Source organism: Hydra vulgaris, chromosome 13 (genome assembly GCF_038396675.1).
Source record: "Hydra vulgaris chromosome 13, alternate assembly HydraT2T_AEP".
In the NCBI taxonomy this organism is placed as follows: Eukaryota; Metazoa; Cnidaria; class Hydrozoa; order Anthoathecata; family Hydridae; genus Hydra; species Hydra vulgaris.
Window position 1 is genome coordinate 48,028,192 of NC_088932.1, and position 20,881 is coordinate 48,049,072.

The 20,881-nt window shown below is 27.9% G+C and overlaps 1 protein-coding gene across 3 annotated transcripts in view; it reads left to right on the top strand.

Annotated features, from left to right (window-relative positions):
- LOC100210806 (cotranscriptional regulator ARB2A homolog) overlaps nucleotides 1-18,112 on the top strand; it is a 31,621-nt gene extending 13,509 nt beyond the window's left edge. For all 3 annotated transcript variants that reach the window (XM_065816419.1, XM_065816418.1, XM_065816417.1), the window contains exons 6-11: nucleotides 5,932-5,995; nucleotides 8,669-8,737; nucleotides 17,315-17,434; nucleotides 17,546-17,653; nucleotides 17,780-17,864; nucleotides 17,950-18,112. In XM_065816419.1, the coding sequence (XP_065672491.1) occupies nucleotides 5,932-5,995; nucleotides 8,669-8,737; nucleotides 17,315-17,434; nucleotides 17,546-17,653; nucleotides 17,780-17,864; nucleotides 17,950-18,077 (574 nt within the window). In that variant the 3' untranslated portion in view covers nucleotides 18,078-18,112. The remainder of the gene's footprint in view (nucleotides 1-5,931; nucleotides 5,996-8,668; nucleotides 8,738-17,314; nucleotides 17,435-17,545; nucleotides 17,654-17,779; nucleotides 17,865-17,949) is intronic.
- The last annotated feature ends 2,769 nt before the right edge of the window (nucleotides 18,113-20,881 follow it).

Here is a 20,881-nt window from a genome sequence, read left to right on the forward strand (position 1 = left end):
CTTGAACCTGTATTACTTTAAATAATGCGACTCATTAAAAAAAAGACACTAGAATTTCAAAAAAACTTTTAAATAATGATGTAAGTCTGCAAATAAGAGATAAAGTCTCCGAACAAAGAGTCTGCAGAATATGCTGATAAAAAGAAGTAGCAATAATTGTAGTCAATATTTAGGAAATTATTTAAAATTATTTAAAACTTAATTAAAATATTAGAAGTTAAGTTGAAGGCTTTTTCTTCTGTTACAAATAGAAAGCATTTCACTTAATTCATGGCACATAAGTACAGTTAAGTTCCCTTTATCAGCAGTAGAAACTTGTTTCTCGAGTTATTATTTATCAAGGCAATTTGTCAAAAAAATTTATATTGCTCTACACAAATAGTGAATATTTAAATAGTAAATAATTAAAAAAATTATTATTAAATTTTTTACTTTCCTCAAATTAAAAGTTATATATTTCTTGCTTTAATTGAATGTCTTTATTCTATGATTATATTTAAAAAATTGTTTTGAACTAAGTTTACTGTACAAATGCAAATGCATCAATATAGTTGTTCTATTGTTATTCTGCTCTACTTTTAAATTAGCAAAAATTTAGTTTGAAAGCAGATAGATTAAACACTATATTATATTAAATACAGAAGAAAAAAAACTTGATCATGTTGAAAGTAGTGATATACAATACAAATGCAATAAAAATATAAGTAATAATAACAACTGCATTATAAAAATTGTGAAAAGAATAAATAAAAAAAATACTTAAAATAAGGCTGTTTAAAAACAACAGTAAATATTAAAGTAAGATAATAAAAAGAAAAAAAAGAAGCTCCTGAAAAATAACATATCTCACTCTAAAAATTAACCAATAATTAATCACACTTTAAAAAATAAGAGAAAAAATTAAAATGTAAGAATACAAACAGTAAATGTTAGTTTTAAAAAAGAAACTATTTTTTTTAAAAACTAACAGTTGTTGGTTCAACTTATATCATTTAATGGATTAAAGTTCATTTCTTTTTTTTATATTCAAACTTTCTTACCTTTTTCAGAAGCTCTTTATTATTGAAAGAAAAAGAAGTTAAGCGAAGCTAAATGGTTTTGTAAATTGTTCACTTTGCTCATATATATATATATATATATATATATATATATATATATATATATATATATATATATATATATATATATATATATATATATATATATATATATATATATATAGATTTAATGACTTAAAATGTATTGTTTGTAAGCCCGGAGTCCTGGAGTCCCGGAGTCCTTGCCGCCATTATACTTAAGCACTCCGGGCTCAAAAAACGATTGTTCCTCTAACCTAAAAGTCTTAATTTTTTTCCTATTAGTAGTCCATAAACTTATTTTTATTTTTAGAGCACCTGGATACCAAAAACTAGGATAAAGTAATCTTTTTGTGACTTTCAAATCCGGAGTCCTTTTTGGGACTCCGCATCCCTGATATATACATATATATATATATATATATATATATATATATATATATATATATATATAAACTCGGAATTAGGAAAAATGAGAATGGCAAAAAAAATTTGACACAAAGAAGTTACCATAAAACATAAAACCGAGGTCAGCAATTTTTTGCTGACCACAAACAACTTTAGGTTGGCAGTTAGATTTGCATCGCCAAATGCTGACCCTAATTCTGAGGGTTGCATATATATATACAATATATTTATATATGTATATATATATATATATATATATATATATATATATATATATATATATATATATATATATATATATATATATATATATAATATATATATATATATATATATATATATATATATATATATATATATATATATATATATATATATATATATATATATATATATATATATATATATATATATATATATATATATACAATAAATATATATATATACAATAAATATATATATATACAATAAATATATATATATACAATAAATATATATATATACAATAAATATATATACAATAAATATATATATATACAATAAATATATATATATATATGTATATGTATATACATATATATATATGTATATACACACACATATTAGACATTAAACTTGGTTTTTTCTGGCGACCCTGATCGCATTTTCAATGTTGTTGTTGGGCCTGCTGTTGGCTGTACAGCAAAAAATTGCCTTTATTATTTGTTGCTATGGGACTTTAGAATAACTTCTCAAATCAATATACCTGTTCTTCGTAAAATAAATTTTATCTATGAAAAAGGTGATTATAATGCTTTTAGTCTAATACTTTGTGCATTAGATTGTACTGAGATGTTTAATAATAACTCAGCTGATGAGTGCTTTGGATTATTCATATTATCCCTATCTTCAAAATTATCCCTATCTTCAAAGTTATCCCTATCTTCAAAGTTATTCCTATCTGCAAAGTTATCTCTATCTTTAAAGTTATCCCTATCTTCAAAAATTCTGGAGAGTGATCTGATTCGTCTAACTACTGTCCCATTAGTCTTCTTCCTATCATAAGCAAGGTTTTTGAATCTTTAATTAACAAACACTTAATTTCTCATCTTGAATCTAATAACTTCAATCTTCTCGTTCTACAGCTGATTTGCTAACAGTAATAACTGATCGATTTTATCGTGTATTTCAAAAGCTTTTTATAAAGTTTGGCATGCTGGTCTTATAGGATTATTGAATCCTTCCTTTCCAATCTTAGTATAAAAGTTGTCCTCGATGGACAGCACTCTTCTTCTTATTCTGTAACTTCAGTGGTTCCTCAAGGTTCTATCCTTAGCCCTATACCCTTTATAATTTACATAAGCGATCTTCCAGATATTCTCACATCTAAGGTGGCATTGTTTGCTTATGATACTACCATTTATTCTTGTCGTGATAAGAAACCAACACTCTCTGATTGCTTGGAGGGAGCTTTTGAGCTCAAAAAGGATCTCACTTCTGCTACAGCATGGGGCTCACAGTGGCTGGTGAACTTCAATACAGATAAAACTCAATTTTTTTCAGCCAATTGTTATCACAATTAGTTAGATCTTCCTATATTTATGAATGGTGATGTTCTCGATGAGTCATCTAATTTTCATCTTCTAGGATTAACTTTTACTTCCGATCTTTCTTAGAAACCATATATCGAATCCATTGCAAAATTAGCATCTGCTAAGGTTGCATCTCTTTATCGAGCTCGACACTTTCATACTCCGGTTTCTGTTCTCTATCTCTATAAATCTCAAATCCAGCCTTGTATGAAATACTGTTGCCATATTTGGGGCGAATCTTCTAATGATGTCTTTTCTCTTTTAGACAAGGTGCAAAAACGCATTGTAAACATAGTTAGAACTGCTCTAGCAGCCAACCTCCAACCATTAACACATCGTCGTAATGTTGCTTCTCTTTCTCTTTTCTACAAATACTATAATGGGCACTGCTTTAAAGAGCTAGCATCTCTTGTGCCATCTAATAAAATTCATTCTCGTGTTACTCGTCATTCAATTAAGTCTCATCCTTTTTCTGTGACTGTTCCTAAGTGATCCAAAAACGCCTATTCGTCTAGTTTTTTTCCTCGAAGATCAGTTCTTTGGAATTCTCTTCCTTCATCTTGCTTTCCTGATTCATATAATTTGCAATCCTTTAAGTTGTCTGTCAATCGATAACTTGCTCTACAATCTTCATCTTTTCTCTTCCAGTAACTTCCAACTTTAATTAGTGGTTGCTTGCAGCCTTGTTGGAAGTGAATTTGTTTAAAAAAACAAAAACATTAGCTTACACCACTCTTTGTGAATAATTTATTTCTAAGCGAACCACCTCATTTAGACCTAGTAAATTTAATCCGAAATGGTTTATAGGCTTTTTATGAAGTTGTGATGTTGTTCTTCTAAATATATAGATAAAATTTGTGCATTGTACAATAGGCAAAATCGATCAGTCAAAAAGTTAGTTGCGGAAGCTGTTTTAATCTATGAAAATGATGTAATTAAAGTGTGTAAATCCAATCCAAAGAAGCTCAATGATTATGTAAACAGCCAAAAACCTTGTATTAGTAAAATCCAATCGCTTATTAATTCTGTTGGTACTGAACTTGATTATAAAAAAGCTATTGCTGATTGTCTGAATGACCAGTTTTATAGTCTTCTCTAAACCAATCAATGATCCAGTTAATCCAGACCTTCCTCTTAGTACTAAAGCCTGCTGCGAACCGAATCTTGAAGCACTTTTTTGTCCAAATAAAATTGAATTACTACTTTCTGAGTTAGATAATACCAAAGATACTGGTTACTGGTATTGATGGTATCCATCCCTTTGTATTGAAACACTGTGGCAGAAGTTTTAATGTACCGCTTTCACTTTTGTTTATAAATTCATTTGAGTCAGGCCTGGTTCCTTTTGTTTGGAAAGAGGCAAACATTACACCAATATTTAAAAAGGTTTATGCACAGATCCAGGTTATTATAGGTCAATCTCTTTGATCTCTACAGTTGGCAAATTAATAGAGAAAATTGTACATGATATTATGGCTGATCATCTGCTCTTGAACAATCTCTTGTCGCCACATCAACATGGACTTGTAAAACTAAAATCATGTGCAACTAATCTACTAGAGGTGCTAGATATTATTACTGAAGCGCTTAGTAATGGATGTGCAGCTTTACTGATTCTCTTGGATTTCGCCAAGGCATTTGATAGGGTGTCTCACCACCTACTTTAACTTAAATTGGTTGGTTATGGTTATTGTACCAAAATAATAGTTTGGTTAAAAGACTTTCTCAGAAAAAGGAAGTAGCATGTTGTTTTGCATGAGGTTTCTTCAGATTGGATTGAGGTGTTGAGTGGTGTGCCCCAAGGCTTTGTTATTGGACCACTGTTGTTTCTTATTTTTATCAATGATATGCCAGAACTTGTCAGAAATTATTGTAAATTGTTTGCTGATGATTGTCAACTAGTTGTCAAATTAAAAAGTGTTCTTGATTTTGTCCATGTTCAGGCTAACATAGATTCTTTAAGTGAATGGTCTAAACTGTGTTGTATGGATTTCAGCACCAGTAAATGTAAAGTTTTGAAGTTTCAAGGCAGATCATTGTATCTCAATGCTCTCTTTACATGGAAGACAATGCCGGAAATCAAGTTCAACTTGAGAATATCTGCATTGAACGAACACTAGGAATTTATATAAACACCAAGCTCAAATGGACTGGCCAAATAAACCAAGCAGCACAAAAAGCTAATATGGTTTTAGAAATGCTCAAAGGAACCTTCAATAAATGGAATGTGTGTATGTTTCTCAAACTCTACACATCTTATGTTCTTCCTCTGCTTGAGTACTGCGCACCAGTTTGGAATCCATTCCTTAGAAAAGACATTAAACAACTTGAGCAGTTCATACTCTCAGTCTATTAACAGTCAATGGCCCAGTTGGTGGTCTACGCAGTGCGAAATTCAAAATCCATTGACAGTTTACCAGGAATTCAGCCAAACATAATTTTTTATGCAATCGTGTAGTACCTTATTGAAATAGTCTACCAGATTTAGTTGTTACTTCAAAGACAGTTGATTGATTCAAAAATAACTATGACAAATGGATTAATTCAACATTCGAGGGAAACAATGTACTGGATTTTGTCAACTCAGTTGCGTTGATCATTGGGTTTTTTTTGTTTTTTTTTGTGAATTTCATGTTCTGTTTATTTTATTTCATACTCATACATTTTTTTCATTTTTATACATGGTAACATGTCCAGTACAACCTGGTACATTTGCTGCTTGTAGGATTTGGTTTTTTGAGCAAGGTGTTGGTGATCTAGTTTAGAGAGTTTTCATATTTTGTTCATAATTTTTATGTGTAATCTGTAGTAAATAAAAGTTTGAATTTAAATTTCTCATTATTACTAATGATATTTAATTTATTTTTAATTTTTAGGTTAATTATTAATCATTCATTAGAAGCTGGTAGCCAACTGCCTTATATAAAAAAAGGTGCAGAGGTATATAACTTTCATTTTGTTTACATAGACTTTGTAATAAAAAATAAAAACACCTATTTTAACTACTCAGAGTTATTCAGATTTTTCAGATTTCATGGCTTCATGTATCAAGCTGATGTGCTTTTGACTACCTTTAGGCTGAAACTAACGAATTAAGCAACAAAAAGTAGTATTATGTTTCTTTATTTAATCAGTGCTCAAAGTGAGACAAGATATTATTTTGCCACCTTTCTGTAAACCATCCTGTCACTAATTTATATTTGTCTTAATATTTTAATGATTAGACAGAATGGTATTTAGAAATTACTGAAAACATTCCTTTCTTTTTTCTATTTTGAGCACTGTATCTATTTTTAAAATCATTTTGGCAAGGTAGGTTTTAGGCTAGTTGAGAGTAATCGCAAAAAAGATAATTTTATTTTTTTAAAAAAACAAAGTAAAAAATAAATTAAGTATAAAAAATAACAAAAGTTTTAAAAGATAACTAAGGTGTATTACTAAAAAAGTTTGATCTAAATCTTTATCTTTTACAGAAGAAAGATAAAGATTTAGATAAATCACAAAACAAAAATATAAAGAGCTAACTTAATTTTTTTGTTTTGTGCATTTTTAGAGAACAAAAGATTTTGGAGAACAAAGGATTTTAGAAAACAAAGGATTTTAGAGAACAAAAGATTTTAGAGAACAAAGGATAAACTTCTTTTTTTTTTTGAAAACTTTGAAAAATAATTATGACTATAATGAAATGAATTAATGAATTAATCAAAAACTTTTGACATTTTTTGCAAAAGTTTTTCCAGTTAGCGATGTTTTTGTGTTACATATTTCTTAGCAAATGAAAATCTTTAATCACAACAGGTTTTTGAAATTGTTTTTAAAAAATTTTTAAAATCACTTTTAATCAATTTTGAATAGTAAATAGACTTTTAGTGCTGATAAGTTTTTTTGCATCACAATTTCTTGATCAATTCTTGTGTCGTTTTACGCCTTGCTCAGCTGATCTTAGCTTATTTTTGGGAACTTTAATAACCCCCCTAAAACTCACAAATTTTATTTGAGGTTAAATGACCTTATACAGGAAGTTGCAAATGTCTTAACTACTGTAAATTTTCACACATTTGTGGAATTTGCTGACACTATTATAAAAAGAATTCTTTAGAAATGATTACTTATGCTATTTTTCAAATGTTTTTTTGAAGAGGGTAGTTAATGTAAATATTATTTGAACTCATTTATTTTTATAGTTTTTTAGGAGAAACTTATTTTCGTGCCTACATTTAGAAATTAATTCCGATCTTTTGTTTAATAAGCATTCTTGGTTTGCATGTGTAATTATTTCAAATTTTTCTTGTAGGCATAGTATGCATTTTTTGGAAATATTGTTATCTGCAGGCGCTATTTTAAGGATAGACCAATTCAGTATAAAATTGTCAATATTTTTTTCTTTTAATTCCCATATATATTTTGACAGCATGGTGTCTTTTGAATACTTTTTATTCTTGAAAGATTGCTTATGATTGGCAAAATGTTTTTTCCATTTACCCTCTGTTATGCCAATATATTGTTTATCAGGTACATTCTTAGAGGAAACAACACATTTATATACCACATTTTTTGGTAAACAACTTCCACTCATTGGACAATTGATTTTTTGTTTACAATTACAATTTTCTGTAGTTTTTTCATTTAGGATTTCTTTTTTGTTTAACAAAGCCTTATTGTGACCTTTTATAATTCTTTCCATATTTTTTGTGCAACTGTAGCTAATTTTAATTGTATTTCGATTAAAAATTTTATGTAATTTATTAGATCGCGGGAAATGCTTATCGACCAATTTTAAAAACATTTTTCCTATGTTAGTAGAAACATTTTTGCTATATGGGGGGTTGAACCAAATTACATTTCTAGTTCTATTTCATTTTTTTGTATTCTTTTTTTCAGGGTCAAATTTTAGTTCAAAATTTCCAAAACCACTTTTTTTCAGGGCATCTTCAAATATTCGTTTAGAGGAATTGAATACATTTTCATTTGAGGAGTTTTGCTTTAGTCTGTTATTAATTGAAATCGGGATTTGTTTTAGAACTTGGGGTGGATGGTTAGAGTTAATGTACTACTATAATAAATTAGTAAAAAATACTTATCTAACTTTTTTCTTCAACTTTAAGTTTCACCATTGCTGGATGATCAGGAAGAGAACTCTTCCTGATGATCCAGCAATGGTGAAACTTAAAGTTGAAGAAAAAGTTTAGATAAGTATTTTTTACTAATTTATTATTGCTCTGTTCTTTAAGAACATTGAGCACTCTATTTGTAAAATACAATAACATAACTTTTTTTCCATTTAACACAGTGTTTCATCAACAAAGATTCATCAAAAAAATCTGATGAATCTTTTTTGATGAAACACAGTGTTATTGAAAAAAAAATTTTGTTAAGTGATTTTCTACTAATTTATAATTGCTCTGTTTTTTTAAGAAAATTGAGAACTCTATTTTGTAGAATACATTATAAAGTTGTTTTATATATAATACATATAATATATATTATATTTAAAAAATATATATTGTATAATATATATTATGTATAATATATATTATATAAAATATATATTATATATAATATATAATATATTTATATATATATATATATATATATATATATATATATTTTTAGTTAGGTTTTGGCATCTTTGTTTTAAACTCCAACTACAACTATGATCAAAACACAAAAACATCAATACGCGTAAGAAAATTTTTTTATTTTTAAATGTTTTATTGCGTGTAATTTTTTATATTTAAAGATATTTAAATAAGTGTCCGAAAATTTTTTTTATTTTTAAATATGTGTAGGAAAATTTTTTTAACTTGAAAATACCAACATTAAGCTCAAATGTTTTCAAAATGAAATATAAGTTTATATAACATAAATTGTTTTTAAGACATGTAATTTTTTATTATCATCAACTTAATATTTGCTTTTTTCTGTGTTTTCGGAAGAAAAAGTAATGTAAAAGGAAAATTCTCTCCAATGGTTTTTCCGTTTGCAGCTTGGCATTAAATAATAATAACTAATGATGATGAATAAAATGATTTCTAGATCTGGAAATTCAAAACAATTTCTAGATCTGAAAAGCAAGTTGTTTTTTTTTCTTTTCTTTTTTTAGTAAATATTAAGATTCAGTAAAAGTTTAAAGATTTAAAAAATTTATAAGAGTATATATTTATATATATATGTATATGTATATATATATATATATATATATATATATATATATATATATATATATATATAATATATATATATATATATATATATATATATATATATATATATATATATATATGTAAATTATGTTAGTGTATTTTATTTATATATATATATATATATATATATATATATATATATATATATATATATATATATATATATATATATATATATATATATATATATATATATATATATATATATATATATATATATATATATATGTAAATTATGTTAGTGTATTTTATTTATATATATATATATATATATATATATATATATATATATATATATATATATATAAGTATATATATATATATATATATGTTCTATAGTTATATATATATATATATGTGTATATATATATATATATATGTGTATATATATATATATATATATATATATATATATATATATATATATATATATATATATATATATATATATATATATATATATATGTTCTATAGTTATAACATTAATACTTAACAATATTCATCAGTTGTATATTTAATACTAATGTTGAATAGTGAATTTTGCAGTTTTAATGTATAAGTAAAATTAAATTTTTTTGTTGTCGCTCAAAACAATTTATAACTGCTTAATATCCTCAAAATTGTCAATGTTTATGGATCATTCAATTTATTTTACACGCTAGAAATCAAGAAGAATCTCCTGACCTCCTAAATAATATGTCAAATAATTTAGTTAAATTTTTCAAATAAGAAATTGGTCTCAAGTAATTGAATGTTCTTTAAACATAAAAAAAATCACTACTTAAGTACTGGATTTTATTTCTTTTTTTAGTTTTAACTTTCTGTTTATCAATTTAATGTCTTTTTTATCAGGAGTTTGTTGGGAAACCATAGATTATTTCTTCTCTATTTCCCTTAACTTTTTTCACCAGCTTGTGGGTTTCTTTTGAATTAATGTCTGATAACTCAGTTGGCATACCAAGTAGTAGTGTAGCTGGAAGTCTGTAAAACTTTTTGCATTTAACCCATTAATGCCAGAGAAGTTGTTTTTAGAATTTTTATATGAAACTTATTATAAATGTTGCTTTATAATAAGAATGGAAATGTTTAGATGTGAAGAGATTTTTTATTTATCCTAAATATTGGGAACACTTGGGAACAGTCACAGTAAAAGAATGAGACTTAATTAAATGATGAGTAACACAAGCATGAATTTTAGTAGATTGCACAAGAGGCGCTAGCTCTTTAGAGCAGCGCCCCACAGTGTCACAAAATGCAAATTAATTTAAACTTTCCGCCCTGAGAAAAATTTTGAGGTATGGTAGTACATAAAAAGACAATCACTTTGGTAAAGATTCCAAAATCAAACTATTTTGTCTGCGAAAAGAAAAGTGATTTCTACTTTTTAATGAAAATCAATAGTTTCAAATTTAAATTTTTCTAATTTGGAATTTAAAACTTGTAAAATAGTCAAAACACAGTTTTAACCAGTTTTAAACAAAGTGTCAACTTGGCTTACTTTGTTCTCTCAAAATGCCAAATAACACAAAAAATTGAATGAAGAAAATCTGCATGTTTACTTTGCTCACGTAAAGCTAACAGAGAGATGACTCTCATGTATCTCAATTGATTAAAAATTTATCTCAATTATAGTTCATCTCAGTACATCTAAGTCTTTGCAATATACCAAAGCCTTTTTGAATCTGAGGTGTTGTCTTTTGTTGTAAAACATGTTTGAAAGGTCTTGCAAAAAAAAAAAAATTGGAAAAACTTTTATATGTTTCTTTGTTAAACTTTTAAGTACACACTTCTTAAAGCTTTACTTTAAATAGCTCGAGTAAGAAAGTGATGAGCACGATAAAGAGATGCTAATTTTGGAATTGATTTGATTTATGGATTGATTGATTGATGATTCTATAAAATATAAACTTTATTATTTGAAACACAATTATTTAAAATGAGGTTAAATGCAGCTGAACAAGAATCTTTTCGAAAGCGACTAAAAATGTTTTTTGTAAATAAACCTAATATAAAAAAAAAAAATTGTAAATGATTTTGAAAAGGAAGGATTTGCTCGAAGTACAATATATGATAACCTAAAAAGACTTGAAACTGTTCAATCGTTTTCTGATAGAAACCACCCTGGTCGTCCGACATCCTGGACTAGAGAAAAGAAAGCCGAATTAATGAGACTTGTCAACAATCGAAAAAGGGTCAGTCAGAGAAAAATAGGTATTAAATTCGGTGTAAATCAATCGACAATTGGTCGTCAGTTAAAAAAAATGAATATTAAATATAGAAAATGTGAAAAGACTCCAAAATACACTATAGAACAACAAATAAAGGCAAAGAAAAGAAGCAGGAAACTAGTTAACAAGTTCTATAACACAAAATCACTTCTAGTCATCGATGACGAAAAATACTTTTGTTTTGCAGGGGACAACATGCCTGGAATTTCTGGATACTACACAAACAACAAAAAGACATGCCCAGAAAGTGTTCGTTTTATAGGAAAAGAGAAATTTCCAAAAAAATTATTAATGTGGATAGCCATATCTGACTGTGGTATGTCCGAGCCATTGTTTCGCACTTCCAAGGCTGTAGCGATCAATTCATCAATCTATATTAATGAATGTTTAGAAAAACGACTTCTTCCATTTATTCACAAGTATCATGGAGACTTTAAGTATTTATTTTGGCCAGATTTAGCAAGTTCTCATTATTCTAAAGATTCTCTAAATTGGATGGACCAATATGTTTATTACGTTGATAAAGAAACCAAACCCCCAAATGTGCCTCAAGCACGACCAATTGAAAATTTTTGGGGACATTTGGCACAGAAGGTTTATGAGGGAGATTGGCAAGCTTCAACAGAACAAGTTATGATTGATCGCATTAAACTAAAACTACAAGAAATTGATTTAAACTTTTTACAGTCGCATATGAAAGGCGTCAGAGCAAAATTGAGATCAATTGCAGATGGTGGTGTTTTTTCATATAAAAAATAATATATTTTTATTAAAAGTTAAATGCTTTATTTTAAAAAAATATAATAGTAGTTTGTTTTTTTATTTATAAATAAGTTATTGACGTTTTTATTTTGTCCGATAACTTCCGCATCACCCGTTATTGTGATAATGATTAGCTGAAACAATTTAGTTTTATCTGAATTACAGTTCACTAGCTGCTGAAAGCCCCATACTCTAGCAGAAGTGAGATCCTCTTCAATGTCAAATGCTTCCTCCAAGCAATCAGAGAGTATTGGCTTCTTTTCAAGACAAGAATAAATGCTAATATCACCAGCAAACAATGTGTGAGAATTTCTGGGAGATCGTTAATGTAAATTAAAAAGAGTATAAGGCCAAGGATAGAACTTTGAGGAACCCAGAATATGAAGAAAAAGTGCTGTCCATCAAGGACAACTTTTATACTATGATTGGTAAGGAAGAATTCGAGAATCTTAAAGGCGTTACTTGTAAAGGAGTTACGGTGAAGACCAGCATGTAAAACTTTAGCAAAGGTTTTAGAAATCTTGAGAATGATGGCCTTAACTTCTCCACATTTATCTAGTGCACAATAAAACTTATCATTTATTACTGTTAACAAATCAGCAGTTAAACAAGAAGATCAAAATCCATATTGATGAACAGAAAGTAAGTTATTAGATTTAATATAAGAGTTTTTGAAAATAGGGATAGAGCCAAGCCATACAGTGTGATGAGCATTAAAGTCAACAATGATATTGGCTGAAGGATAAAAATAAAAAGAGAAAAGACTTGGTCAATTTTATTAGAAATACATCAAAAAGCATTCTGTCTTTAGATTAAGGAGAGCAATACAGAACAAATAGAAAGGTGGTAGAGTGAAGTAATGCTAATCAAAAACACATAAAAGAATAGTCTGTGGATTCAAACCTATTTTTTCCACAAGTGTTAATCCTTACAATTGTAAAAGCCCAGGCCAAGCATGTGACTATTAGAGTCTTTACCAATTAAAGGAAGATAATCATTAACATTAAGATCACAAGATGAGACAGTTTAACTCAAATTAGTCTCGCAAAGAGCAAGTAGGTCTGGTGAACTTTGCAAAAGATAAGATCAACAGAAGAAATGTTATTTTGAAGACCACGAGTATTAGTGAATGATAAATTCAAAGATTTTGGTAATGATGATGGTTTTTTGTGTTTTTTAGTTTTTGGTACTTTTGTCTATTTCAGATTTGTTAAAAAAGGGCTCCTAAAATGGCCTCAGCAATGCACACTAAAATTACGAACAGGTACACCATTCATGCGCAACATAGCACCATTAGTACTCTAATACTTTACAGCTGTTGATGGAATCAGGCTCTCTGAGAGCTACCGCAGAGTTTGGGAAACCTGACTACCAGCCGGCCTCAGAACTATAAAACTAAGTTTTAGAGCTGTACCCTCATTAGGAGATGATAGAATAAGTTGTTTAGTCATAGGAGACACAAGCAAAACCCATGCATTAAGTCAAGAAGATCCAGCATTCAACATCCTAAACTGGAAACGATGTATTATAAAATGTATTATAGAAGGGGTGCGTGTATTATAAAATGTCTTATTGAAGAGGTGCGAAACTGGTTAACAAATAGAATCTATATACTCCGTAAAAAACCTAAAAAACAATTTCATCTAGTTTTTTTTTTTCGATAGGCTAGTTAAAATCGAACTATTTCACAATATTTTAAGTAAATATACAAAAAAGTATACAAATTCTGTACCTTGTGAAATTTTAGAAGGGGTTTTGTTAGATTTAGTTGTGAGTTTCCTAAATGCAATTATTCTTCTTTTGAAAAATCAACATGGCTTTGTTAAGGAAAGATATTGTTCAAACTACCTTATTGAGTCATTAGTTGCAATCTTGTATCATTTATCTCAGAATATACCTGTAGATGTAATTTACTTAGACTTTGCAAAGGCATTTGATTCAGTGTCCCATAAAAGACTACTGATAAAATTTAAATGTTATGGAATTTCTGGTACATTGTTAAGAAGGATTGAAGCATTTTTAATAAATAGAAAACAAAGAGTTGTCATGGGAGAAATTGTCTCATCTTGGAAAGATATATTTAGTGGTGTGCCGCAGGGTTCTGTTATTGAACCTTTACTATTTATTATTTATATTAATGATTTGCATGAGAACTTTGTTAATATTTCAAAGATGTATGTTGATGATGCAAAAGTATTATTAAGGGTTGGTTGTGAAGCAAGTGTTAACCTATTACAAGATGACCTAGATAAAGCTGTCAACTGGTCCAATAAATGGCTATAAAGTTTAATTTTGAGAAGTATTTGATAATGCACTTTGGTAAAAATAACCCAAATGGAACTAATTTTATGCAAAATATACCTTTAAGTACCACTGTCGCTGAAAAAGATCTTGGTGTAGTTTTTACCTCTGACATCAAATGGAAAAATCAAATAACTCTATGTGCAAGTAAAGCAAATAATGTTTTGGGTATGTTGAGGAAAACATTTTTAAGTATAATTAGTGAATTACTAAAAATTATATACACAACTTTTGTGAGACAGTTAATTGAATTTGCTGTATCTGTGTGGTTTTAATGTCTTAAAAATGAAATTAATCTCTTAGAAATGGTACAGCAACATGCAACAAGAATATTATCGCCATTAAAAAATATATGTTATAAGAAAAGATAACATTGGTCTCGCTTCTTTAGTTGTAAGATGGATTCGGAGTGACTTTATTCAAATGTACAAGTTATTCAATGGAATTGAAAAGGTAAATTTAATTAATGAAATTTTGCCAAGAAGTTATCAATCAGCAAGATGTAATCAAAAGATATATAATCGGGAAATAATTAGTTTTTTGCCTCGACATTATTTTTTAACAAAAAGAGCAACTTTTACTGGAATCAACTACCTACTGATGTTATTAATGCTATTTCTGTGAACTCTTTTAAAGCTAAACTTGACATATGGATTTTAAATAATTTAACTATGCTAAATAATGATATAGCTGTCTAAGTGTATTTGGTACACTCACCGAATTATCAGTCACAGCTCAAATGTATTATTATTACTAAATTACTGACCTACAATATTTATAGGTCAGTAATTTAGTAATAGTAATACATTTCTATAACAATATTTCTATTTGATCTTATTCTAATTATTTGATTTTCTTGATTATATGTTCCCACATATGATCAAGAAGATCAAATCATGTAAAAAAATTATCACTTTGGTTCCCTTTTTCTATCCATACTGTTCAGAAAAATTCAAACAACATTGGGACCCTGCCCAAGTTTTGGTTTTAATCCAGCATAAGGCTGGCAAGCCAAAAGTTCTTTCTCAGCAGTTGCCTGACACCTATTTTTCACCCATTTTAATATGCTATACTGCATTGGAATTGTTAATAGATATTTTCTAAAAAAAAAGTCAATAAATAATAAAAATTTTACCATTCAGGCTTTTCTCGAATGGCTTGCTTTAATAAGTGAGGTCAAAAATATCTGACTATTTTCTCATAGACAATGACATACTCAGATTGGTGCACTAATCTTTTTGCAGTCAAAAATAAATTATTTATTTCATTTAACTTTATAATTCCATGATAAAACTAATATGTAAAACGTTTTGCTCTTTTTATTACATTCTTACCATTTGAATGTCAGACAACACATCATCTTTGCTTGCTGATTATCTATATATGCTTGCTGGTTACCTATATATATGGTTATTGCTGGCATCTTTGTCATTTATGAGAATCTCTGCTTGCTGGTTAAGAATACCAGCTCTATAATGATTTATGTCCTTTCCATTATCTCTATCCTCTTCATCATCACTGTCTTCATCAGTGAGGGTTTCATCGACAGATGGAATCATTACAATCTTAATAATGTCTGCCACATCCTGGTTCTCTAATAAGGCTGCTATCTCATTTAAAATCAGGCCAACTTGTCTACAAAAAAATAGTATTTAAATGGTTTTTTAGTTTATTGAATTTTTCCTGTAGAAATAATATTTAGTAAAGATATAGTTAATTATTAAAAGTACAAATTCGAATCACTATTTATAAAGATGGATTTATGACAATGCCGAGATTTTCTTAAAAGTAAGTGTAATATTTATACAGTTATGTTTAGTACAAAATCAGTTTATTAAGTTTAAGCTTTCATTTTTATAAAAAAGTAATAAAATAAAAAAATAAGTTTTTCGTTAACTTATGAAATATACTAATCTAATGAGGGCATAGTTTTACTTTTAAGGACGTAAAACTTAGTCAAAGACATTTTAATTATAACTTTAAAACACTTTTATTTTATGTTCATTAATTTTTTTTCTATGTAAACGACTATTTAATTTGAAATAATATTTAAAAAAAACATATCATTAAAATGCTTTTTTCCTGTTACCTATAAAATTTTTAGAAATGTGAAATTCACGTTATATATGGGCGATTCCGCAAAAAACATAACGTAAGTTAAATTTCATTTCGGTAATAAATTCGCCCTTTTTTAGCCAGACTTAAAACTTTTTAGTTTATTTGTTTTTTCAACTCTGTAGAATAAAACAAACTAAATTGATTGGATTCAGGCAAAATAAGGTCAAACTTATTACTGAAATGAAATTTAACTTACGTCACGTTTTTTGTGGAATTGTCCATATAACATTTCACATTTCCTGACAAGATATGTCCTTTGAAATGCACTCTAAGAAAATTAGTTTCTGTAATAAAGTGTGTTTGCATCGCATTAAATAATGTTGACTTGAAATGTGAGCATCCTTTAGGCGTTCCAAAGAGCAAATCGCTGTTATTTTATAAAATCCATTCAATACTGATTATTTGTTGCACTTAAACAGAATAATATATTAAATAGTAGTTGCTAATTCAAAAGCTATGCGACAGATATAAAATTTTAACCTTAGTTTGAATTTTTTTTTTAATTTTAGCCCCGTATAAATTACTTTCGTCCCTCCCCCTCTTCCTCCCTTTGTTCCTACTTTCTGGCTTACCTATAATATGAAACGTATTTACAAATTAAGAATCATAGTTAACGTACATTATATACGTCATACATTTTGTTCAAGGGAAGCGAGACTCCCAACGATCATTTTGATTATGTTTGGAAACAAATTATATCTCGGTCTAATGCAAAGCATGTGGCTATTGTTGCACATAGTTATGGAGGAGTGATTACAGTGGAAGGGGTAAATTTTTTATCTTATTTTAATTGTATATCTTTGCATGCATTATCTACTTGTTATACATATTTTTCAAGCTATGCACAAGATTGTAGAGTTTTTTGAATCATGTTGTAGGCTCTAAATAATCCAGAAATGGTTGACAAAACATTTGTTGTTGCCTTAACAGACTCTGTTCATCACCTGAGCCCTCAAGATAATAGGCTGAATCTTTGGATGAAAACTGTAAATTTACCGATTTAAATAGTTTTTTTTAACAATTAATTGATATTTATATGACGTATGATAAATGACGTACTGGAAATAATTATTTTTCCTTATTCTCAGATGTTTTCTTTTTAATAAATCTAGAACGTTCGTAACTGGGTTTCAAGTAACGCTGAACTTGATAAAGTTTTGTCTTATCGTGATATAGATTGTCCGAGATATTCTGCAGGTTTGTTCATTTTATTTGTATTTTTGCATCTATGACAAAAAAAAGTAATTTTAAATTAAAGCCTTATTTTGATTTTATTTCAAAGGTACCCCCGTGCATGAGGAAACATCTTGGAAAGCTTTTGATTCTGTTTGGAATTTTATTGAGAGCAAATGGGAGGATCGTATCAATAACAAACGCACAATACAACAAAAAGAGGAAAAGGATTTGTAAATAATTTAAACCAAGAAGTATATGAGTGATATTTATCCGGACTGAAATTTTTTTTTGTATAGTCAAAAGATTAAATGCAATTTTCTTAAGATATTTACTTATTAGAAAACGGATAATAGAAATCGTTGTAAAATGGATTTATGAACCCTAACGATTTTTCAAATGAACTACGATCTAAATCTGTTTTTTAGCAATCTCCTAAAAACGATTTTTTAATAACGTATCTAAAAGATTTTTAATCATTGGTAAAAATGAAAAAATTTTAGATGCTAAAATATGAGAAATAATATGCTGAGAGATATGCTGAGATATGTGATATGCTGAGAGAAATATAAGAACTTATTGAAAAAACTAGAAATATACTTATATCGAGTAATTCCATGTCAAGACAATCAATATTATTTTTTTAAAAGCAATTTTATGTTTTTTGAATTTTCTTAATACTTTTACCATAGTGAACACATTATAAAAGATAATTAATCCTGAATTTTCAAGGCTGCTTTTGAGTTATGATTGTTTATGAAGTTACATTTTACCTTATAAAATCATACCTTCAAAATTAAAATAGTTAAAAATAGACAACTGCGTTGATCTTCAGGTGAAGAATTCAAATACACAAGCTCCTGCGTTTTTTTTTGAAATCCCCAGAAATCAATTTTAAATATTAAAATAAGAGTTCTCTGTTAGACACTAGATATTCGCTATCGAGAGTCGGTTAATCGTCTGGTATCGGTGCTATACCTAACAAGATAATATCAAGATCACGCGATACTGCATTATTTTTTATTATTATTATATATATATTTTTTTTCTTATCAAGACTATGCGACCATTCAATACAATAAGATTTTTTTTATTATCAATATCGTACGGTTTTGAACGGATACTGATGGTATCAACATTATTACTTAAACAATACCACACGGTACGAGACTATCTTTCTCGGTATCGTGTGATAACAAATCGAACTGATGGTATCGAAATAAGTATATAAGCGGTATCTTTCAATATAAGACTATCCTTCTCGGTATCGAATTTTTATATTTATATATTATATGAAAAAATAAAAATGCATATATATTTTTTTTTTTTATTATAGTCAATGTTTTTAAATAAATTTAAAATTTTATTACTATACCAGTTTACGTTTTATGATTTTATTAAAGATGTTTTTTCAAAATTTCAAAAATTAGTTGTTTTTTTTTTAGTACACTTATTTATGATATTCTTGATTGGTATTCAACAAAATGTATCTTTTTTTTGGCTTGAAAAACTGTTGAGAAGCATAAACTTTTTTATTATACTTTTTATCTTTATCTTTGACTGCTGCAATCCACTAAAACGAATCATACGCACATACGTAATATTCGTGCCTGAGCATTAGCACAAAATTTATTTTGCTTTGATTTAGTTTACATGGATTTTTGTTTATATTTGATAGATTTTTTATTTTATATCGTTGCTGGTATAGTGCTAGTGTTCTTAAATAATATTAATGCTTTGGAAACAGGTATGCAATGTAAATTTTTTAAGTTTCACTTACAACACATACGACTGCAAAATTTAGAAACTCCATCATTAATCCCAGGATTTACAACTTTGAATTGACTGTTTGATCATTAATCCCAGGATTTACAACTTTGAATTGACTGAAGAGTTCTTAAAGATTACATAAGACCAATCGTTCATGTCTTCATTTACCAACATTTACGTAATTTTATTTACTTAGCACTGGTCAAGAGTATTCCTCATCATAAACTTTGTGCAGGGGAGACAATATATGGTTCAATACATTTTCAAGTTTTGTTTAATGTAAAAGTATACCACTATTTTTTCGACGTGCTATTCGAATAGCATTTGCACTAACTTCTATGTAGTTAGAAGCATACTCTACCAAGAATCAAGAGTTAAAGTGAAAACTTGTAATTTATTTTTTTCATGAATAATGTCAATGTATCCAGATCGAATGCTTTATTTCGCTATTTAAATAAGACACTGTTGTCATCTATAAAATGTGAGTTATTTATTTCATAAAACTAAATCTTCACCAGCTAGTGCATAGCTTTTACCCAGATGAAACTTACACACTTAATGACTTTAAGTGTATTACCATCATTAAATATATGATTAATATATCTAAAAATGAAAATGCATATTTAAGGTATTTCATACTTTTATATACAGTAATTATTTGTGTGTACAATTAAATTACCTTTTTTTTCTTTTTATGCACTTTATAAACATCATAACAGTTATTTTTTTTTTTCAAATCTTTCTCTGAAGTAATGAAAATAGTGATTGCAAATGCTAAATAATTCTTCACAAGCAGGCAACTCAGATCTCCGCAAATTATTTTGATGAGTATCAGTGTCTAGATCAAGTGGCAAAAAAAAATTCTTGTAAATGAAGTATTATGGCACTGACTTCAAAACTAAAATAGTGTAAAATATCAAACCGATACAATACTTATAATTAAAGTAATACTTATAAATACAATAATAATATTGGGAGTATTTAATTGCGGCATTGAAAACTTTTTTATAAAAATCAACAGTTTATTTTGAAAAGACTATCAGACTCAGATCATTCAAATTGCTGCCCATTGGCTGCTATAATCCTCTTCCATCTTTCAGTTTGCATGCGGATTCCACGCTTGAAGAAGTCTTGGTCTTTTGAGGAAACCCAGTCATCGACCCGTTTTTGGTATTGTCGTAAGAAGAAAATCGCTGCTCAGCCAGGCCCTGTGTCATCAACCAGAAAAATTAGTAGTTTGAGGGGGCAATGTCTGGTGAATATGGTGGCTG